This window comes from Catharus ustulatus, chromosome 26 (assembly GCF_009819885.2).
Source record: "Catharus ustulatus isolate bCatUst1 chromosome 26, bCatUst1.pri.v2, whole genome shotgun sequence".
In the NCBI taxonomy this organism is placed as follows: Eukaryota; Metazoa; Chordata; class Aves; order Passeriformes; family Turdidae; genus Catharus; species Catharus ustulatus.
Genome location: NC_046246.1, coordinates 4,481,946 through 4,503,926, shown reverse-complemented (window position 1 = coordinate 4,503,926; position 21,981 = coordinate 4,481,946). Strand labels below are relative to the sequence as shown.

The following is a 21,981-nucleotide window of genomic DNA, read 5'->3' as shown; positions in this document are numbered from 1 at the left end:
CCAAGGGCTGGAGCTGCAGGAGGATGCACATGAGCAGGATGTGACAGAGGTGGGGAAAACTATGGCATAGAAGAACACAAACAGGGAAGGATGACACCAAACCAAGAGACAGGACACCCATGAAATGGTCAGGAAGCAGGTTTAAGTCTTACCTGCCTCGGGTAAGAAGCTGTGACTTTTCATGGGGACAGATGTAAAAATGGCTTTTGACTCAATGGAAGATTGATTTTAGGGAATTTTAGGGAACCTCCTGTCTTCCCATCACTGCTCCTCACACAGGAGCAGCAGGAGGGTCTGAGCTATGGCAGCACTCCCTGCATTGGACCCTTCTCAGAGTTGCACCCCACAGGTTTCTCTGGAGGTGCAGAACAGGCTGATGGAAATAGAGGGAAAACCCCAAACAGTCCCAAAAGAGACCACAGGAGGTTTGGAACACAAACCTCGGTTTCAGGAAAGTGTGAAAGGAAACATTTAATGTCCTAATATAATCAGTGTGGATGGCTCAGCGTCAGAAACTTGCATCTAAATATTCCCTTCAAAGCTTAGCAAGGCATTTAAATTGGGAATCCAATTGGAAACGTCCCTTGGTATGAGGTTTGTGAAAGCAAAGACCTAAATGACGGGCTCTGCAGGTCTGGTTTTGCTCTGGACCTTCCCAAAGGAAGAGCCAAGAAACAAGGAGGAGTCAGGGAGCAGAATGGAAATACTACAGACACATCAGAGGCTTGTTTACACTTCAAAGCCAGTTTGGATAATGTAGGGTGTGAGCCAAAAGCATAAAAACTATTCCTATTTAAAATTATTCCAAAGTAGGAGCGCCCTGTTCTGCATCAGCATAATCCACATTAAAATGGATTATGATAAAGGAGAGTAAGGTGCTTTTGTGCTACAATACAGGTTTCCCTACATGGGGTTATTTAGGATAACTATCCTGAAATAATTCCATTTGCAGACATCCTCTGGTGCACGGTATCAGAGCAGAGCAAGCGACGCTCCAACACAGGATGAAAGTGTGTGTGTGTGTACACCGTAATATCCAGGCATGAAATATCATTTCCTAATTTAATCACATTATGCAAACCTGGCTTGGCTGGGGCACTTTGAATATCAAGGAATTCTTAGACACAGCACGGATGAGCAACGCAGACAGAGAATCAGGATCTGCCTCCAGTAATTACACACCACATCCATGGGGTGGAAAAGACATCCCTCCTCATTTTCCTTTTTGGGTACCTGCAAGCCTTTGGAATGTTTTATGAGGAACAGTCTGGTGCCTGAAAGGCCAGGACACCTCCAATGACCCGTGAGTGGGAGGAAGTTGCATGATTTGGATTCACTTGTTGATTCCACCACAGATGCTCAAGATGAGTAATGGACATGTCACACAAGAGCAACTTCCTAAAAGCACCAAGACTTCCCAAAATTTTGGGCACCCTCATTCCTGCAGGCCCACAGAGTCAGGGGTCATGCAAGGGCAATTCTTGTCTGTACTGGAGTCCCCTCCCATCTCACTGTCAAACAAGGCCATCCCCTGACATGTCCTCTCCCTTTCCATCCTAAGAGAAAAAAAAACATTTTACACAATTCCAGGCTCAACCCTGGTATAATTTCCCACACTGATTACAAATCTCATCGTGGGAAAATACATAGGATTGTGTCAAAGAGTAAAAATAGATCCAGGCTCGGGGTTTCTACGCTTGTTACAGAACACACTGGAATTTCAATTCTAAAGGGACGTTAAACAAAAAAAAGAAAATATTTTTTGAATTAATTTTGAACGAATGACAATTCCAGGGAAATCGCATACCAATCCTTGACAAGTGAAAAAGAAAAAGAGAGAAACCAATCCCTAAAGAGTCAGCTGTCCCAAGGGCAAACCAAGGGGAACATGGAGCTGTGACTGTGCTGCATCATTAACGCCAGGGAGCAGAGGCTGTGCTGGAATTCCACACAGCTTTGGACAGACTAAATAATTACCTTTAAACAGGCACCTTAAAAGCAACAGGGTAATAACAGCTCTCGGTGTGAAACAACCCAATAACCAGAGTTTGCTGACCTGTAGTTAATGCATTCCTTCCTATAGGAGAGCCCATTAAATTCCCAACTTTACATGTGGAATGCAAGGAGCCACATGGCCAGTGAGCAAGGGAAGCTTTTCCTGCTGGTGCAGCTGAATCAAAACACCAACACTGGAAACATTTTCAAGCCAGGCAGTAAAATAAATGCTATTTGTGAGGGTGACATGATGCTCCTGAGATTATTGGTGTAGGTCCTGCTCTCCCTGTCCAGCTGCAGGATGTGGAGCCTTCATTATCCAAACAGAGCTGGCAGAGAGAGTCTGACCCAGCCATCACCCAGAATGTGGCCACAAGTTCTCTCTTTGGTCTTTTCACCTCAGCTCCTTTATGGGAAAGAATTTCCACTGTGGCCACCTGAACATTTCCAATAGCATATCATAAATAGCAATAACAATACCAGACACTGAACATCCACCCAAGCTTTGTCCCCATGATTGTGGTGCTGAAGTATCCTAAACTTTTCCAAGGCAGGGAAAACTATGGATGGTTCCTTTGTATGTTTTTATCCTGACACGTTCAGACGCTTCTAATTTAATTATTTTCAGCAGAGAAAAGGTTAAAATCCCTGAGATCCAGAAGAATTTCTCATCAGGATAACTTTGTTTTAGTAGTAAAGGCTATAGACAAAGAAAATATTAAATTGAGACAACTCAGCTTTTTTGGGGGTGTGAAATGAGTTCAGAGAAAGATCAATTTATTGCTCCAAGCCAAGAAGTTCTGCAGGACCTCAAGATGTGTCTGGATGCTGCAGCTTTTTACCTGACAATGACTGCTGTGCAGAAGTGCATTAAATTCTTCTTGAGTTTTCCCACTGTTTAGAGCTTTAAATGCACAAAAAAAAAATCCCAAGAGGCAGAATTTTCTTGGTGTAACTGAATGACTTGCACCCAAGAGAAAACAACTGGTCCATCACCTTCCTCTGGCCCAAAATTCCACGTGTTCTCTGTGGTTCTATTCATTATCTCACAGAACAGAGAAGTTTCAACTAATTCTGCAATGACATTTAGGATTTCTTTATCCGTAAACATGTGCTATAAGTAAATCACATTCTTCCCACTGGACACTCAAGGTCTTCCAGTCAAACTTTTCCTCTGTCATGGACCTGATCAGAGTGGATCCATGGATTCTTTTACTGGATGAGATTCAGAACATCAGTGGCTGAAATACTGAGTGCCTTTATTCAGGAGTTTGGAGAGTTTCACCCTGTATTGAAGAGCTCATTGGCAGCTACCTGGAATTCTGACCAGATTCCTGTGCAGATTGGATCTTCCAGGGATGTTGCTTTTCCAGAGATTTTTTTTTCCTCAGCATGCAGCTGTTTTCAAACAAAGAAGCATTTCCTAAGAAAAAAATTTATTCAATCCAAATATCTGTTTCTGTTTCAGGAGGGTTATGTTTGTGTTCCCACAGTACCTTGCTGTGCCATCAAACATCAAATCATCATTGGATTAGATCTTGTGCTGAAACATTTTGCCTGCAAATTTCTATTTCAGCTGACAAGTTTACAAAGAAAGAGTTACCTGCACCTCACTGAAAACAGATGTGACAAAGAGCTGAAGGGATGTGGGGAGTTTAGGAAACAAGTGGGATTCAAACACAGATAAATCAACATGAGCACCATAATTAACAAAAAACACCCAAAATTAGTTTCAACAGTCTGTTTCAAAGATATAATCTGTATGTTTATAATTTTATTTCCAGTGATAAAAAACTCTCTCCTTTAAGAATCTCTGTTCTATTTCACTACCTGCAGAAGCATTCCAGCAGGGAGGCAGGACACACAGGATGCAGGCACTGCTGAGGAGGAGGAGGCTGCTGGAAAGGCCAGTTTGCTCAGTTTGGACCATGAAAACAACTTTCTTACACCCTCTTGGTAATGTGCTGCTGTTTTGCCTCTTAAATGGACCCTGGCACCACAGGGAATTGTTTCAGCCCAGGCCTCCCACTCCTGACCCATTTTCATTTCATTTCCTCTCCCAGCCCTGTCATATGGCAGCAGCACATTATATATTATATATTACAGATTATGGCTTTTGGAGTTTCCTGCTAATTTGGTCATCACAGGGATCCTCCAGGAGCACACAGTAATCACCATGAGAGATGAGACCAGTCCTGTAGCACAGCCAGCCCTAACTTGGCTCTGTTCAGTGAGGAAGATGAGGTTTGGCACAAAACTTCTCCAAAATAATTTCTCCAAAGTTCTCCAGAGCCAAAAAAGGCACAGGGTATCCACAGCCCATCCCTGCCTCATCAGAGCACTGGGCAAAGGGGAAGATTTCAGACAAACTGCAGGATTCAGCTCTCCCAAGGAAAGTGAGGGAGGCCCAAGAGATTGGAAACCCTGTGGATCATCTTTCAGAACATTTGGTATATGCACCATGTAGAGAATACAAAGGTCTTACCTGGTAAAGCAGAAAACTTAGATGAAATGCTAAAAAAATTATGGAACATTCTTGTTTTAAAGTATTCCTAAAAAAAGCTGTCAGTGCCTTTGAACCTGCTGAGCCAAGGAGTATTTCAGCAAATCCTGTGAGGAAAAATAGCTCCGTTCAGCTCAGCTTGGGGCAAAAATGTTTTCTATTAATTCCATGTGTTAATAAGCTTCTTCACAGCTTTTGAACATAAAGAATCTTTTGCTTTAGTACCCTGTAAATTTTGGAGTCAACATGGAAACCAAAACCAAGACTGTAACCATGTGGCTTCACAGCTCCTAAACACATCAGGAGGGGTCAACCTCAAATCCTTTCCTGGCTCGTGTGAAATGGGACACGGAGCTCACACAAAAAAAACCTTCCCCTGGCTCATCACAGCACAGGCTGTCAATCCCAAGGCAAAAACCTACACAAAAACCTTGGAATATCAGATGTGCCCATGCAAAGCCCCTGATGTGATGCTCTGGGCAGGTTTCTCATGTGCAGTGAGTGAACAATGTAAGACAAATTAAATTAAAACCCTGATTTAATTCTTTTCTTCTTGAAGGTCTCACTAAGAACTATGGGAGCTTAAGGATGATAGAAAAACCTCCAAAACTAAAACAAACAAAAAAAACCCCACAAACAAACAATAACAACAAAAGAAAGCCCACACCAGGTTTGAACAGTATAATTTTAAATAAGGAATGAGGAATAAAGAATAATAAATAAGAAAATAAAGAATAAGTAAACCCTGGAAATCCTTTCATATCTCAAACTCAGCCTTGCCCAATAACAAAAGTTTCAAAGATACAACAAACTGCTGTCCAAAAAAAGGAAAACCACCAAATGAGCTGACAGTTTTGGAAATGTTTTCCTAATTCCCATGTCAGAGTCTGGCTATGTACTTGAAAGTTTCTGATTCTCATATAATCCAACTGGGGACATTTTAATTACACAGACAAGTGCATTTTCTGCTCCAGCCAGGCCCATAATGCCACCCTTGAGCCACAGCCTCAGCACACTGCAGGCTTGTTGGGAGGGAGCAAATGAATGGCTTGTGATATCCCACATTCCAAACCAGTCATTGCAGGCTTTTTCCCTTTTTTTTTTTCTTCAAATTTTGCTGTGGGATCACAGAAAGTCCTTTGAAAGCAGCACCACGTGGTGCAGCTGGCACAGCTGCTGATAAAATCCTGTGAGCATCCTCACTGTGAGCACACAGCAGTGAATGTCCAGAGCAGCTCTGCAAGGGAGAATTGTAATATCCTAAAAAACTAAAGATTTACCTTAACTTCACATCCCTGCTTGTCAGTGCTTGGGTGAACTAGGACAGGATGGATTTCAGTTGCTCTTTTTGGTTTTTTTGGCAAGTCACTGGTTATCTTCCTTTGGGAAAATGTGGATAATTACCTGTTTAATGGCACAACATCTGTGAAAAATAAAGTAAGCATCTTCCAAGGGAAGAAACAACCTTGTACATCCCACCTGCTGCTGCTGCACAAGGCTCTGGTTCTCTCTCCACGAGTTCTGTGACCACCAGCTGATCTGCAAGGCTGGAAGAGGACAAACCAGTTTGGGAGAAGGCGGCAGCGTGCGAGATCACTGCCCTCTGCTGAATCCAGAGCTGGGGAGACACCCAGGAGTTCCCTACAAAGCAAAAACTCTGGGAGCAGGGAATGGCATCACCCACATTCCCAGTGCAAGAGGAGATCAAGCACCACTGAGCCCCATGGGGGTTTTGGTGGTACAGCAACAAGATATTGTCAATAATCCCCAAAATACTGACACAAAAAATGATGGAGGTTCCTTTGTCTGCTGGAAATTAACTCGAGGAGATCCACAATTTTTAAGTTTGTGATAAACATGAGAAATATCTAACAACATCTACTAAGCAAAAGGTCATTTAAGCAAATCAAAACACACCCAAGAAATCACTTCAGAGGATTCAGTGATTAGGTTGGCCCCACCTTGCAGGGCTGGCTTAGAGTTGATTTATAGATCAAAAATTATTCCACACTTGCTGGCATTCAGATAGACCCATATTTAGATTTCCTCTCTATAGATTTGATCAGCAGAATTTAGAAATCTTGCTAACTTTAGTGTATTACACAGGGAAAAATACATGCTGGCAGTTCTGAAACAGATCCTTTTAGACACCCTCTCCCCCCATGCCCCAACAGTGAAGGGTTTTTCTCTGCCTTCCACAGCTGTCTCGAGTTAAACTACATGAATCAGCTTATTGGATAACGACCTAATTGCACATTAGCACAGAAACAAAACACTTAAACTGTCACTTTACATTTTCAAGACAACTAACTTATTTTTTAACATAGTCCTCAGCCAGTCAGAGATCTAAACCAACATAGTCAAGGGCATTGAAAATAGACAAGCTGTATATTTTAATTCCACCATTTACATTTTGCTTTTTTTTTTTAATCTGTTAAAACAACTGATGTCTGTTTAGCTTGATCAGTGAAAATTTCCTGCACTAAATTACTGTTGATGGCTGATAACAACACATGGAAACTCTATGTAAGGTTAAACCCTGAAAGAATTTAAAATGGCTTGAAGGATAAACTTTTTACAAGTAGGATAAATTAATTTTTCCTTAAATATATCCAGTGCTTCACAGGTAGCAAACATGGGTTTTTGCTTCCTTAAATGCCAAGTTATTTAATACTAAAGGAATACTCTGTCCCTGCTTCAGATGGGAAAATGGACTCAACCAAATTCTATGAGCATAATCCCTGATGTCAGCTCTGGCATGGGCTAATGGCTCTTGGAGGAGCCTACTGTCAAAACTGGAGACAAGAGCAAAGGAAAACACATCCTTGGGAGAGCTCAGCCTGATCTCTCCCCTCTGCTCCCACATCTTGGCTCTGGGAAGTGACAGCTCCATTTGGTGGCAAAGTTTCTGCCGGTGACTGATCACCACAGACAGAAGTCAAACTCAGGGACTGCAGAGAATAAGCTGTAGGATTTATCACACACAATTTCTATTTTTGTTGTTGTTGTTGTTATTACTGGGCAGTCTCACTAATTTCTGCTGAGGACACTCAGGTTTGCACTAAAACCCAGGCCCTGCCTGAGGCCATTCACCTGCCCAGGGCTGGAGCATCTCTTGGTTTACACACAACAGGGCCACGGATTTCTTGAAATCCTGGGGAAAGGAAGGAGAATCAGGGCTCCTCTCACCAGCAGCTCCCCATAAAAGTGAATACAGCAGGATGGGTTTCACCTTCCAGTTTTTGATTGATGTCCCTGCTTGGCTGTCACTTCACTCAAGATGACTTTTGAGTCATGGAGTCACTTTTAGGCAGCAGAACTGTCCTGGCACCATCACAAATTTGTGTGAGACCAATTTCACAAGGCAGCTGAGCTCTGATGGCTCCTCTGGGCCAATGCTCCTGGTCACAGGGAGGTCTATCCCAAAACACAGATTTTCTTCCATGGAAAGGTGTAATTAACACCAAGAAAAAGCCCTGAGAGCGCTGCACCTATGCTTACATTCCTTTTCCAGCAAAGCACTCCCAACCCAACGTGGCCTAAGGCACAGAGAATCTGTAAACTGATCTTGGAGCTAACTCCAAGCTCTGGAGAGATGAGCTGGTGATGATCTGCTCCCCAAGGAAAAGACCATCCTTAAACAGGAAACCTAACACGAGAAAAAGGGCCTTGTTAACTCTTTGGGCCCTGAGGCTTTCAGAGTAAAACATATGGTCAGAATTACCAGGCAAGGCAAGGCAGAGCAGCTCACCGTGGCCACAGTGCCCCAGGAACACAGTACCTTGACTACTACATTCATTTCTCATAATATGAACCACAAAAATTAGTACAAAGCAGTATTTTCTTGCAGTGCTCAATTATTTCAGAGATTTCTTATGAAAGAGAAGCCTGTCATGACAAATACAAATGGAGAGGTGAATTCTTTCAAATAGAAATTCCTGGATTCTAGGCAAAGTATGGTTTTCAGAAGCTTTAGGGCTAAAGAAGGTAAGAAGTTTTCTACTCTTTCATTAACTTAAATATTGATTTTTCAAAGAGATTGCATGTATTACTGTCAGTAATGAAAACTGGTTTCTGAATTTGAATATCAGCACTGTAGACATTTTAAAAAATAAGTTACACAGAAGAAGTATCACATTTTTCCTTAAAAAGTATGAATCCTTGAAAAGTCCTCAAAAAAGTCTCCTTTGTTAGAGGCTACAGTCCAATCTCATCATGGGCCAGTTCTTTTGTTCCTGGTTTGGAATCAAGGGCTGTATTTATTCATTCCTTGAGGTTGCCGCTCCATTGGCTTCGGATGCTCCCCCTTGGATCTTCCTTTCCATGGGGGATTCAGATCCTGGGCCCTGCCCTTGGGCAAAACATATGTTCCACTCCAACCTGGATCCAACCAGAGAATAATTGTTTTATGTTTATTAATCACCTGCATGCAAAGAGGTGCCAATAAAAACTGCAGGCAGATTCTCTGCCAGGCTCACATCATCCAAGAGCTCCACACCCCAGCGCAGTGTCTGAACAATGAATCCCTCCAATGAAGAGGCATCGCTGCTTTAATATGCAGTGACAAAAATATCACATCAGCTCAGCCCCTCTGCACTGATGAGTTTGAAATGAGACAAGAAACCTGCAAAAACATTCAACATCAGTGGTAAAATAAATTAGAGATGCTGCATTAAGCTAAACAAGTACATTAATGCAACACGAAGGGGTGAGATTTCAGTGGCAGAACGACAACACTCCGACTCTGCTCGTGTTAAATGTGACCTGCCAAGAGGAAATCATCAGGCTGGGGACAGCTGAGTGTAAAAGTTTAAAAGGTTTTCAAGAGATAAAGTGAGTTTTAGCAAAATGTTTCAGAGTTCTGTGCCATTGGCCTTAAATAAAAGCTATTGCAGCCACTGTAGCCATTACAGCAAAATCAGCTGTAATTAAACTCATTCTGGAAAAAATTAAACTACAAAGCCTGATGGGACTCCAGGGAAGAATCAGATTTAAGTAAGAAGCAGGGTGAGTTAAGGCACTGGAGCTGCAAATTTCTTCTGTGTTATTAAGCAAGTCTCAATCTCATCCAGTTCTCATCCATTCCAGAAGACAGGAATACATTTAAGACTGACAACATCCTTTTCGGAAGGAACAAACCTTCTCAAACACACTACTGAGGTAAGGCCAAAAAGCTTAGACAAATTAACAGTTAAGTCTGCCACTCACCTTTTCCTGCTGAGAACTTGGGTGCTATGCCACAACACACAAACTATCAATCAGCACACAATCCTGTACACATCTGCCCTATCTCCAAGATTCTTTTTCTGAGCTTATTCAAACATAAAATAAGCACCCAGAGCAATTTTAATGCAAATTCAAGTAGGGAAGGAGTCACACCAAAAACTGTTCTCAGAAGAATCACTTCTGGGCAGACCACAAGTATCAGTCACATGATAATTATCTGAGGCTGTTCCATGAATGGGGGTTTTATAGGGAAGCAACATCCTGAGCCTAGATGGATCATCAAGGATTATTCTCAAGGAAACAAAACTCTAGCTAGCTGAGAGTAATTCAAAGATTTATGAGCACTACTGCAGTTTAATTTCTCACAAAACTGCTTTCATGTACTTCTAAATGTACAGACACATCAATTAAGAAAAATCACACAACTGATACATTAGTTTCTATTTAAAATGCTACCTAAATTCTATTTAATGTAGTTATGAACCCACTGTGCCAGCAGAATGCTCTATCCCAGTAACAGAACTATTGTCAGGTGAGTAAAAAGTACATTTTAAAATCCATTCTACTTTAAAACCTTTGTATCAATCTAATTCAAGTTTAAAAAAAAAACTCTATCAAAAGCAAATGTCTTTGAAAACCTGATTATTATTTTATACAGCAAAGAGTGGCAGCACCTTTGAAAAATAAAGTAGATGCTGAATGTCTGGCATAGACCATTTGTGTGGGGTTTGCTGAGCTTTAGTGATGAGAGGGATGACAGCACAATGTCACCTAGAAAATACAGTTTTCCCACAAATAAGAAATTTGGAGAGCAGTAAAATCTCAGATGAGGAAAGATAAATAACTCAATGTGGCCCCCATGAACTTTAAATCAAGTTTCACCTTCACTGTGGAACAATTTACCCAAATCCTCTCAGGAAAGATCAGTGGAATAAAAAGATAAAACTGGCTATATAAATGTCAGGCTTTATTCAAGCTTCCACTGCAGTACCAGGCTTTATTCGAGCTCCCACTGCAGTACATTACTCGTGTGCTTCAAATGAATAGAAAAAAAAAAAACAAAAAACCAAGAGAGAACAAAACTAGAAGACTGTTGAAGAAAGATCTTGAGGGTTAGGACTCCACTTTGGTAAGGGGTATATTGTCCACTTCATGGATGCCCTCCTTGTCAATGAACCGGGCGTTGAAGGAGGTCAGGTTGAGGATGAAACGTTTCTGAAGCTGTTCAGCAAAGACAAAAAGACAGAAGAAATGGGATTCACTCAAAGTTTAAATAAAAGAGGAAAGTCTACTTTAAATTTCCATCCTGGTTCTAGTGACCTGAAATATTAGGAATTAGAGTGGGTTTTTTCACTGCTCAGGAGTGAATTAGTGGGAGTTTGTTGTAAGAGCCTTGGGTAGAGATGCAAAATTGCCAGGTCTGTTAAGATTTAAGCAGGAAAACTAGAGTGGGCTAAAATTTTGGACACAAAGTGTACATATCACAAAGATATTTCTAACAGGACCTCTTCAGAGCACTTCTTGATGTTACATTCATATCAATCTCTTAAAGACAAGCATAAAGAGTATTTTCCTACAATAAAAGCCTTGGTGTCTGAAATGTCTGGAGTCTAATGTTTACACTAAAATTGGTCATGAACTTTAGGTCAAGGCTTTACCTCAGGTATCCCTTCACAAGCTGAAAAAGAATTAATATACACTTCTAAGAGCTCTTAAGTGTGACACAAGTGACAAGGATGCTGCAGTATGTTCAGAAGAAACATAAGAGGAAAAAGTCTGGATCAATATTATGCCAAGCACGAATAAAGCAGAAGTTTGTGTTCTGGAGGATGTGAACCGTGCAAAGGCAATGCAACTGCCTGCAAATCCTTTTCCTCAGTAGCTATTCCACATCTGGCCAGTGCCTTTATTACCCTTCTGGCAAAGGCAGCAAGAAATGCAACAAGAGGAACAGGAAAGTATCAGTGAATGAATGCAAACAAACATTCCTTTCTCAGGAGCACCAGGGCTTGAGTTCAGCAACTCACCTCCTCTAGACATTTTTTTAAGAGCTCCACAGCTTCCTCACGTGTGATACCTGAAAGGGAAAACATCCACAGATTGATTTCATTAGAGGCCATCTCTCTCCAAAGAAACTTTTATTAAATTTAAACAACTTTTCAGCTGAGCACCAAAACCTCTCCTTCCCAGCCCACAGAAAACACTTTCCAGATGTCCTGAGGACGCCCTGCACCACAGTGCTCACGCCGCAACAAGCCATTGAGAATCGATTTGTTACAGGGAATGGGAAGCATGACGGAATTCTGCCTCCCATGGCCAGGGCCTGGCTCAGAGAAGCCCAGCACCTCCCTCTCCTCCAGTTTATTGCAGCTCTAAATCAGCTCCAGCTGCCCCAGCTGGCTGTGAGTCCAGGGCAGGAGGTGGAGATGGGTTTAGTGTGATGCTCCTGCTGGGTATGAGCTCAATAAAGGGCAAGGCACGTGTGGGATGCTCCTGCTATTCTCACACTTCAGGATAAAATCCAGCACTCTATAGGGGTGACAAGGCATGACAATGAAGTTCATTATTTTCCTCTGTTCCACAAGGAATGGTGAAAATGGAACAATAGATTGTTAAGGGACATGACTAGAAAACAAACAAGGTCTATGGGTCTAAAACTTCTTTCTAGGCTTTGTTCCAGACCTGCATTCACTGCTCAGTCAAGTTAAATGAAAATGATCCGTTTCTAGCTACATTTCTTGAAGGAGGCAGATGAAAGGATTTCTAATCTCAGAGCAGAGATAATAACTTAAACTCAGCTTTGCACACAGGAGTCAAATAGTTTGTAGCTAAAGCCAAAGATGTCAGATTAACAATATTCCATGCTTTGCACATTTCCTTATCTGCACAGTGGGGATGGGGCCATGTTTATTCCTTGGCAGTGGATTATGATTCTAAAGCTAAAAGCTTAGACAGGTACAAACATGTACAAGAGTTATGATGAGCATGCACAGAACTGTGAATCAGTCTAAAATCTCTCTGCTGCCCAGAGAAGCTGTGGTTGCCCCATTCCTGGAAGTGTCCATGGCCACGTTGGACAGGGCATGGAGCACCCTGGGATAGTGGAAGGTGTCCCTGCCCATGTCAGGAGGTGAAACGAGATGAGCTTTAAGGCTCCTTCCAAACCAAACCATTCCATATTCTTTGATTCATCACCACCACTTCAGAGTGCTGGAGATGATCTTGCTAGGAATATCTTTGCACTTGAATGTTTTTAATTTATCACACACAAAGCCAATCCAAGATATGGAGCAGTGGGATCTGGGACTGGCCTCTGAATACTGATACTCTTGGAAAATGTTCCTGTCAGAGCCAAGAGACGAGCAAGAAGATAAAGTTGTCAAACTGTTATTTATCAAAAGCAGACTATCAGCTGCCAATGATCCAGGAAAGTCTAATCATGTTTTAGAATAACTGAAATGTCCTTTACTCCCAGTCTGTTATGCTGCAAATAGGAAAAAAACATTAAGGAGTTGACTGGTTTTCCTTCACCATGCTAGCAAAACCAAAGGCAACCTTTTGAGCTCCATTTATCTAACAAAAAGTCAAGTTCCAATCTGTTGCACCACAGCAATGCCACCTGATTCAGCAAATGTCAGTCTCCCTGGTTAATAAACTCAAGGCCTAAATTGAAGCAGGAGAATTTTCCTGTCCAGTGGCTCCACTCACCTGGCTTGTAATAGCGGTCAAGGATGCTGAGGGTAAGGAATGCTCCATATCCATGTGCTGCAAAAGGAGCCTTAGCCAGAGCTGCCAGGTAATCCATGTAGTACAGGGCAGGGCCCTCATGGTCATCATAGCCAGCCAGGAGAAGGTTCACATGGTAAGGGGTCTGCCAAGAGAAATGACATTTTTGTTACAGCACTCACACCAAATCTTTGAATCCTGATTCCCCATGCACCAGGGAACAGCAGCAGAGCTGATTACTCAATTCCTTATCATAAAATGCTCCATCAATCCTGTCTGCAGCACATTGTGGGTCTCAAGCTAAAGGTGATCAGGTCTTCTGGTAGGTAACATGGACTGCACAAGCAAATAAAAACATAGAACTCTTACTCTCTTGAAAACCAGTGTGTTTGGGGTTTTTTTTACAGCTTTCACAGCACACTCAAACTTTAAAAAACTTGAATGCCGTTTTCACGCCAGATTCTTTCACCTCAACATAAAACTTGTGGATTTTTACTGCTGACACGTGAGCACAACGTGAACATTTTGCAGTTTCTAAGAACTCTTTGTTCATTTAACCTGCTCTTTGCTCTCTTCCCAGTCCCCTCCCAGTGAGCTCGGCCCGTCTCAGCACGTATGAAAGCTCTCACACAGTGCAGTTACACACAGTGTCCTGTTCACTGGCAATTTGGTTTTTATTGCATGTACCAAGTTTAATCTTTAATATTTGGCAGTATACTCCATGCTCTGGGTTTAGTGTTCCACCATCATGAATAAATCAGACATCTCTTCTTCTCCTACATCTCCTTCCAAGATCTGTACTTTGTAAGACCATGAAACACACGTGCACTGCATTATTTTTAAACGTAGGATCAGAAAAAATTTGGGCATTGTATGTATTTTTAAAAGCAGCTTTTATATACTTCCAGTATTTCCATATCTACACAATGTTTCTTATTAAATTAATTGTACTAACAGGATATCTCCAAACTGCTGGAAAGCCTGAATCAACAAAGCAACAAAATAAGAAAAAAAATGATGATGCAACCACCAGATTAAAAAAGCAAACAGAATTTCACCCTAAAGCCAAAACATTAACTGCATCATAGGAAAAGTTCATTTTGATACTCAATGCAGTAAATTTCCACATACACACACACACACAAAATTCACATGCCACTATATTTTTACTTTCAGACAGTATGAAAGAATAAAGCAGGCTACAGTTATATATAAAACATCACTTTAAATTGTGTGATTTAATCTTCAAAGCATCCAAGAATATTTGGAAAGAAGTTAGCATGCAGCTGTATTGGTTTAATTAGGCTGTATTTCATCATTTATTTATTCTGAAACATCACACAAGTTGATATTTAAGAGCCATGACACAAGATCACTCAAATTATTGTGTGACTTGGAATTACCAACATTGGCATATGCGAGATACTCAACCATAAATAAATGGTGTTACACAGACTTAAACCCATCTGTAAACTGATTTTCAGTTTTAAGTTCTCCTGCTAATGGTCTCTGAGACTTCTTAAAACTCAAATGTAAATACTTATCCCCCATGCCTTATTATTCCAGAAAGGCAGGATTTAAACATTAGCAAATATACATAATCTATTTACTCCTTCCATGATTATAAAGGAAATTTGCAGCGTAACACCTCGATGCTGGGACTGACATTTCTGGTATCCCAATCCTTTTGTCCATTCCAAAGGCAGCTTTCCCTGACTTCTGTAACTTGGTCCATGCCAACAATTCTCAACTCTTTACAAGGCTGGTGTGGTTACAGGGCCATCAAATGAGTGATGGCTGACACTCCAGGACATTATTTTTAACCCAAACTTCCCTTCCTACAGAAGCACCATTTCTCATCCCAAGTAGTTTTGCACTTGGTGCTGTTTGATTTAAAATAACGACAGCAATTAGGAGATGTGTGAAATTGTTCAGAATTTACAGCTGAAGAGCACAGTTGTGCTGAACAGCCCAACCCCAGCTCGGTGGTGGCACAGCCCCGTGACATCTGGCGGAAGCCAAAGTCACAGCGAGGGGGGAAAGGTGGGAGCAAGGAAGCTTCCTGCCAAGTGTGGACATGGGGAGAGGAGCTGAAAGCTGCCTTTGGAATCCAGCCAGACCCTGTCACCTATAATTAAACAGCATCACAACCAGAGACTGAACTTCATCACCTTTGGAGGGCAGGGGGTTGTTCCTCCTATTCCCACACACAACCTCGGCTGTGGAACCTGCACTGGATTCAGCAGGTGAACCAGGTGAGGTGCTGGAACAGGTAACAACAGAATCCTGGAATGGTTTGGGTTGAAAGGGACCTTAAAGATCATGCCATTCCACCCTCAGCCATGGGCAGGGACACTTCCACTATCCTACAAAGTTCCAAGCCCTGTCCAACCTGGCCTTGGACAACTCCAGGGATCCAGGGGCAGCCACAGCTTCTCTGGGTAGGGCCTCTGTGACAGGGCCTCCCCACCCTGACAGGGAACAATTTCATCCCAATATCCAATCTAACCCTGCCCTCCTTCACTTAAGGCCACTCACCATTGTCCTGTCACTACAACACCACTCACCTCCATGAAAGCCAAGCACCTTCAAGGATTGCCTCAATAGTAATATATAAACAGAAATCCAACTGGGTAACAGGGAGGAACCCAGATGGTGATGAACAACGCAGAACAAGCTCTATTTTAATATTGGCCACAACAAGAGCCTAAATGCCTGAGAAAGTCCTGCTGCAGTTTAACCTCCCTGTTCATACACCTTCTGGCCTCCTAGAACAGCTTCATACAGTGAGTGCCAATAAAACAACAAACTACCTTTTCTCCACCAAACTTTTTACTTCTCAACTATTTTCCCACTCCTAACAGCAAGTGCTGGCATGTTTTACCTCTTAATTTTTATTTTCATGATCCACATGACTACATTAGTAGCCTCTAGGAATCCCTTATGCAGTTTCAATAGATACCAAGCACTAATGTTAATCCTCCTGTTATTCCACATATTACGATGAAAATGTAACAAAATTCACAGAAAAAAACCCAACTCTGATGGCAAGGCTTGTATTGTCAAATTCTAAATGCCACAAACAAACCATGAAGTGCTACAGCTAGAGAAAAAAGGTTCTGCCTGCAATGTGGGGATCAGTGTAGTGTGACAGCAGTGTCAGAGAGCGCCACATGCCCTGGGGCGTTGCCATCTGCACTAGAGCAGCGTTTTGTCTCCAGTAAATAAACACATCTGCCTCTGCCAGTGTCCTCCCCACTCTGCTGCCCATCTGGAACAGGTGAGCTGGAAGACAGGCGTGGGCTCAGGAAGGAGCAGAGCCACAGGGAGGATCAGCCCCGAGGGATGTGGCACAGAGGGAGACAAAGGTGCCACATCAGTGCTGCCTCCTGATGGGCAGGTTTACCAAAAAGCCTGTTAAAGGTACTTTAAATCATATGTAAGAAATAGCTGCATCTGCTCAAAGGGGACAGGACACTCAGTCTCATCTGTGCAAGTCAGATGTCCCTGAGATGAGCCTTCAGCACCAGGGCCAGGCCCCAACAGCATCACTGCTTCACACCAGCCTCAAGAACTGCACAGGAATGCACAGAACACACACAGACCTTCCAAATCACACCTCAACACAAGCTAAAGCAAACACCATCACTGCCAACCATCACCTGCCAGCCATGCAGTTGGATTTAAAGCCATTGAAACCAGGTGGAATCACAGAATATCCTGAGCTGGAAGGGACCCACAAGGAAAAATTGCTACCTGCAGCTGTGATCCCCATCAGAAAGGAGAACAATAATCTCTGGCTCTTCCTGAGGATGAGTTCTGGAAGAACTCTCACTCCACATGTATAGTTCTCAACAATACAGTTCTGAGGTTAATACTGGCCTTTATTTGCTACTAAACCTGATTCCAGGCCCAAGCAGTGAACTGTTAGAACAGCAAAACAATTTAACCCACACTCCATCCCTGGCAGAGCTGATCAGCTTCATTCTCAACATCTTCTTTCTTCCTGTTTTCTTTCATATAGAGCATTAACATTCTTTTCAATGAAATGTTTCCTAACCTTGGATCATTAAAGGTTTGTTTGCCCCCTCACAGCAGCTTTTTATATTTTGAAAAAAATCATCCTGGGAAACATCAGTAATTGCAGCTCAGTAACTTGAAAACACAACCCCAACTTGGATGTGGTATTTACCAAAAGCCTCATGTTGCTGTTTACAAAAGGCACTTGTTTTCCTAACTACATCAAACAGCTTTGCTCTATGAAATCATTTTCCAAGAAGATTAAACGGATTTGGTGCATTTGCATGAAAACTCACAACCTTATCTGGATGTTCAAGAAGTTTAATTCACTTCACATCTGCAGTGTGTGACAAAGTGTTTATTGGGCCCAAGGCTGGAATTTTAAGTTTACGGTTGTATAAGTTATTGATAAGTGATGTGATAAGTTTTTAAAATAAGCAAATCAAATACTATTTAACTAAGACAATATTTCAGCAATGTGAACTCACAGAATCTCAGAATCATTGATGCTGGAGAAGATCTCCAAGATCCTGAAATCCAACCTGTGACCCCAACCCCTTGTTACCCAGAGCAGAGCACTGAATGCCACGTTCATTGACCCCACTATGTCCCTGAGCAGCCAGTTCCAAATTCAGACAGAAGCTCCCACCTTTTTCAGACTCCATTATTTGAGGATGGAAATGTTTCTGGAAGCCTTTGCCAGAATCTGCCAGCTGTTACTCACCCGACTCCGGAGATAGTCCGCGAGGTTTCGCCGGGTGAAGTTTGCAGCTGCAGTGGGAGACAATTCATAACCTGCAGAAGAAATGTGACTGTTTATTTAGTATCAGCCCAAATCATCCATGTTTCACCTCCCACCTTCCCATTCCTGCTTTGAAATAACAAAATGTTCTCTGGTGACAAAATGCAGTGCCTTTTGTCTAATTCTGGTTTATTCTGAAAGCTACAGGCATAAACAGGAACCTCAGACTTTGGGTAGTTCCTTTTTCTATGGACCACAGAAAAACATGGTTTCAAAAAATTAAAATATTAAGGACATGTAGCTTAACTTTTTTGTCCAATATATCAGAAGAATTGCTAACAGTTGCAATGGACATATTAAGAGAATAGTAAGTCTGTTTGTAAAATGTTTTTGTCATTTATGTTGCCAAGAAATTTGCTGGGATCTGGATAAACCATTTAGTTTATACTGTACAATCCAAACTCTATTTCTGCATCCTGCCCCCATTATCACCTTTGCTGGACATTAAAAATGTGGAAATCTTTACAGAATGTTTGAGAACAGCACTTTCCACCAACATTCACCTGGAAACCACCCTTAGCTCTGCTCCCAACCCTCAGGCCCTGTCCTGCTTCACTCACCATTTCTCATTTTGTAGAGCTGAACATTTTTCTGGATGTATTCTGCAAACTGCACCGTGTCTCCAGGCTCCCCCACACACAGCAGTAGGATCTTTTCACTCATCTTAAACATTTTGTCATGGTCTAGACAAAGAAAAATAACATTGAGTGCCACGGCCATGAGGAAGAATAAATTATTTTGCCAATATCCTGATGTATCAGGACTTTACAGAAGAAAGAGATTTGGATAACTGCATCATGACCTGGAGCAACAGTGAAAAGCCATTCTGAGCAAACACTGACATTTGGTGTCTCACAGCTGCTGACACAGAACACAAGAGTTGTTAAAGAGAAACAAAGCTCTTAAGGGAGGCATTCCAGAAACAGTATTTCCTACATTAGAAGCAAGGTAGGAAAGAATAAAGCTTCACACAGAATGTTGTGTTCAAAGCATCAAAGGGATCAGGAGCAAGAATTTTGCTCAGTGAATATTCAACTTTATTCAAATATTCAGCAATAAAAGTAAATAATTTAATATAAAGCTGAAGTATCAACACATTGAGCAAAAGCAATCTTAGGAAATCCAGGAAAAAATTCCATGCCAAATGATGCCCTTTTCCTTATATCCAGGAGTCCCCAAAACCAGAATCTTATGTGAATGAGGCTTTTCCAGAAATATTTATTTTCCTTGTCATTTTTTGTGGAAAAAACCAAATCAAACAACCAAAGAGAACAAAAATTAAAGTAACGATTATAAATCCTAATGATTATAAATCACACCAAAGCCCACTTATTAACAGGAAATAAATCCATATTTTTAGTCATAACTGCAGTTTAACACAGTTTTAAGTTTGTGGGTGTTTGAGGGGATTCAAGTTGTTGCAGTGACAGTGCTGAAGACAATCCTGTGCTCACAGACTCTCCTCCCACCAGAGCAGGTATCTGGCACTTGGACATCCCGGACAGACAGAAGGGAAAATCCCTTCTCTCCACCAAGGGCTTGGATGAACTCCAAGCCTCCAGCTCTGAGCTTCCCCTCCAGCTCACTAAATGCTGCTGAATAATCTCTGCTGCAAGACAGCCACAAAGTGTCACAATCCTCTAAAATGATGTCAAAACTACCACAGCACTGGAGCTGCTGTCTGGAGCCACTGACACTGCCCAGCCCTTACAATCCCAGACCTGGCTTGGAAGGGACCAAAAAAATTGGGATTAAAGTCCATCCCCTGCCGTGGCAGGGACACTTTCCCTTGTTCCAGGCTGTTCCAAGCCCTGTCCAACCTGGCCTTGGACACTTCCAGGGATGGGGGGGGCAGCCACAGCTTCTCTGGGCACCTGTGGCAGGGCCTCCTCACCTTCCCATGGAACAATTCCTTCCCCAAAATCCCATCTAGCCCTCTCCTCAGGCAGTGGGAAGCTGTTCCCTCTGTCCTGTCATTCCAAGCCCGTGTAAATTGTCTCTCTCCATCTTTCCTGCAGGCTCCTTTCAGGTACTGGAAGGGGGAATTAGGTCACCTCAAAATTTCTCCAGGCTGAAATTAATTTACAAATAAATATTCTATATATAGATCTGAAATTTATAGGCTCCCCACCTCAGTAAAAGCAATTAAATCCTATGGTCAAAGTACATTTTCCTTAAAGCTTGTGAACATACCTATTTGGAACCAATATTAACCTAGAAAACATTATTTAAAGTGATTAAATTTTTATTTTGTACCACCATCTCCAATTGGCTATCACAGACTTGAAGTGAAACATTTGAGGTAAAAACAGTGCTATAACATTTTTATAGATATTTATTTATATTCATTTGTATGGATCTAGCAATCCTCTATTCTACTGCTTTTTTTTTAAAGAGCTACTAAAACACAGTCTTTAGATTGGAATAAGTTTCAGTCTAGATCATTATAACAGCAGTAAGAAAAACTGATTTTAGAGAATTACAGAGACTTAGATGTGTTACCACACAAAGAAACCAAAGCCACGTTTCAGCCTGGCTCCTGAGCCCAGTGCTGTGAGTTTCACTGATACTTTTAGTCCCCATAATCCCTTTTCTCCCAATGAATTACGTTTTACCAGAATTAGGCACAAATGAGCACCTCCTGCCACACATCGTTATCCCTGTGCGGTTTTCTAACACTGCTGTGCAGAGCGAGGTTTGGGCTCACCTGAACAGGTAAATTAAGCTGCCAGCCCAACACAGAGCGGTCACACTCGGTCAGGATCGGGGACTTTACCCGGAGCAACTTTGGCTCCGCGCTCCAGAGGCCGCCGGGCACTTCCTACAGCGACTACACCTCCCCTGAAGCGCCCGGCAGCGCTCACACCGAGAAACCTCCACCCTGTGAGCGGCCTCCCCTCAGGCCGAGCGGCGGGCCCGCAGCACCCCGACCGCGCACACCGCGCTCACACCCGCGGCCCTGCGACACCCCACCGTGCCAGGGCTCAGCACAGGACCCCGGCACCCCCCAGGGTCTCACCGTGCTTCATCTGGATGATGCTGGTGGCCGCCACCGTGTCCGCGGCCACCAGGACGTAGTCGGGGCCCTGGATGCCGATCAGGTACTCCATGGCCGTGACACAGCGCGGCCCGGCCCGCCCCGCCGCGCCTGCGCGCCCGCGCGCGCCGATGACGTCACCGCTCGCGAGAGCCGCCGCCCGCGCGGGGCCGTGGAGCCCTGAGGGGAGTGGGGGGGGCGGGAATCTGAGGGGGACGGTTCCGTCCCTTTGGAATCACGGGGTGGATAAAGGTGGAAAAGGATGAGGGTCAAGTTCCATCCCTTTGGAATTACAGGGTGGTTAAAGGTGGAAAAGGATGAGGGTCAAGTTCCATCCCTTTGGAATCACAGGGTGGTTAAAGGTGGAAAAGGATATGGGTTCCAGTTCCATCCCTTTGGCATCACGGGATGGTTAAAGGTGGAAAAGGATGGGAGTCGAGTTCTATCCCTTTGGAATCCCAGGATGGGTAAAGGTGGAAAAGGATGAGCGTTCGAGTTCTATCCCTTTGGAATCACGGGATGGTTAAAGGTGGAAAAGGATGAGCGTTCGAGTTCTATCCCTTTGGAATCACAGGATGGTTAAAGGTGGAAAAGTATGGGAGTCGAGTTCTATCCCTTTGGAATCACAGGGTGATTAAAGGTGGAAAAGGATGAGGGTCAAGTTCTATCCCT

General features: G+C 42.8%; 1 protein-coding gene across 1 annotated transcript; it reads right to left on the bottom strand.

Annotated features, from left to right (window-relative positions):
* Positions 1–10,670: 10,670 nt before the first annotated feature.
* On the bottom strand, positions 10,671–21,435 carry LOC117007492 (proteasome subunit beta type-2). Its single transcript, XM_033080713.1, has 6 exons — positions 21,292–21,435; positions 18,833–18,955; positions 18,195–18,265; positions 13,433–13,595; positions 11,752–11,801; positions 10,671–10,945 (listed from the first exon to the last, which is right to left on the bottom strand). The coding sequence occupies exons 1-6, from the start codon at positions 21,380–21,382 to the stop codon at positions 10,838–10,840; spliced, it is 606 nt and encodes a 201-aa protein (XP_032936604.1). The 5' UTR covers positions 21,383–21,435; the 3' UTR covers positions 10,671–10,837.
* Between the last annotated feature and the right edge of the window lie 546 nt (positions 21,436–21,981).

Excerpts from the sequence above, each read along its gene's own strand:
- LOC117007492 (XM_033080713.1), bottom strand. The coding sequence starts at position 21,382 with ATGGAGTACCTGATCGGCATCCAGGGCCCCGACTACGTCCTGGTGGCC. Across the intron at positions 13,596-18,194 it reads CGGACTATCTCCGGAGTCGG|ACCCCTTACCATGTGAACCT; the intron begins GTGAGTAACAGC and ends TTCTCTTGGCAG. Across the intron at positions 11,802-13,432 it reads TGACCGCTATTACAAGCCAG|GTATCACACGTGAGGAAGCT; the intron begins GTGAGTGGAGCC and ends TTTCCCTTTCAG.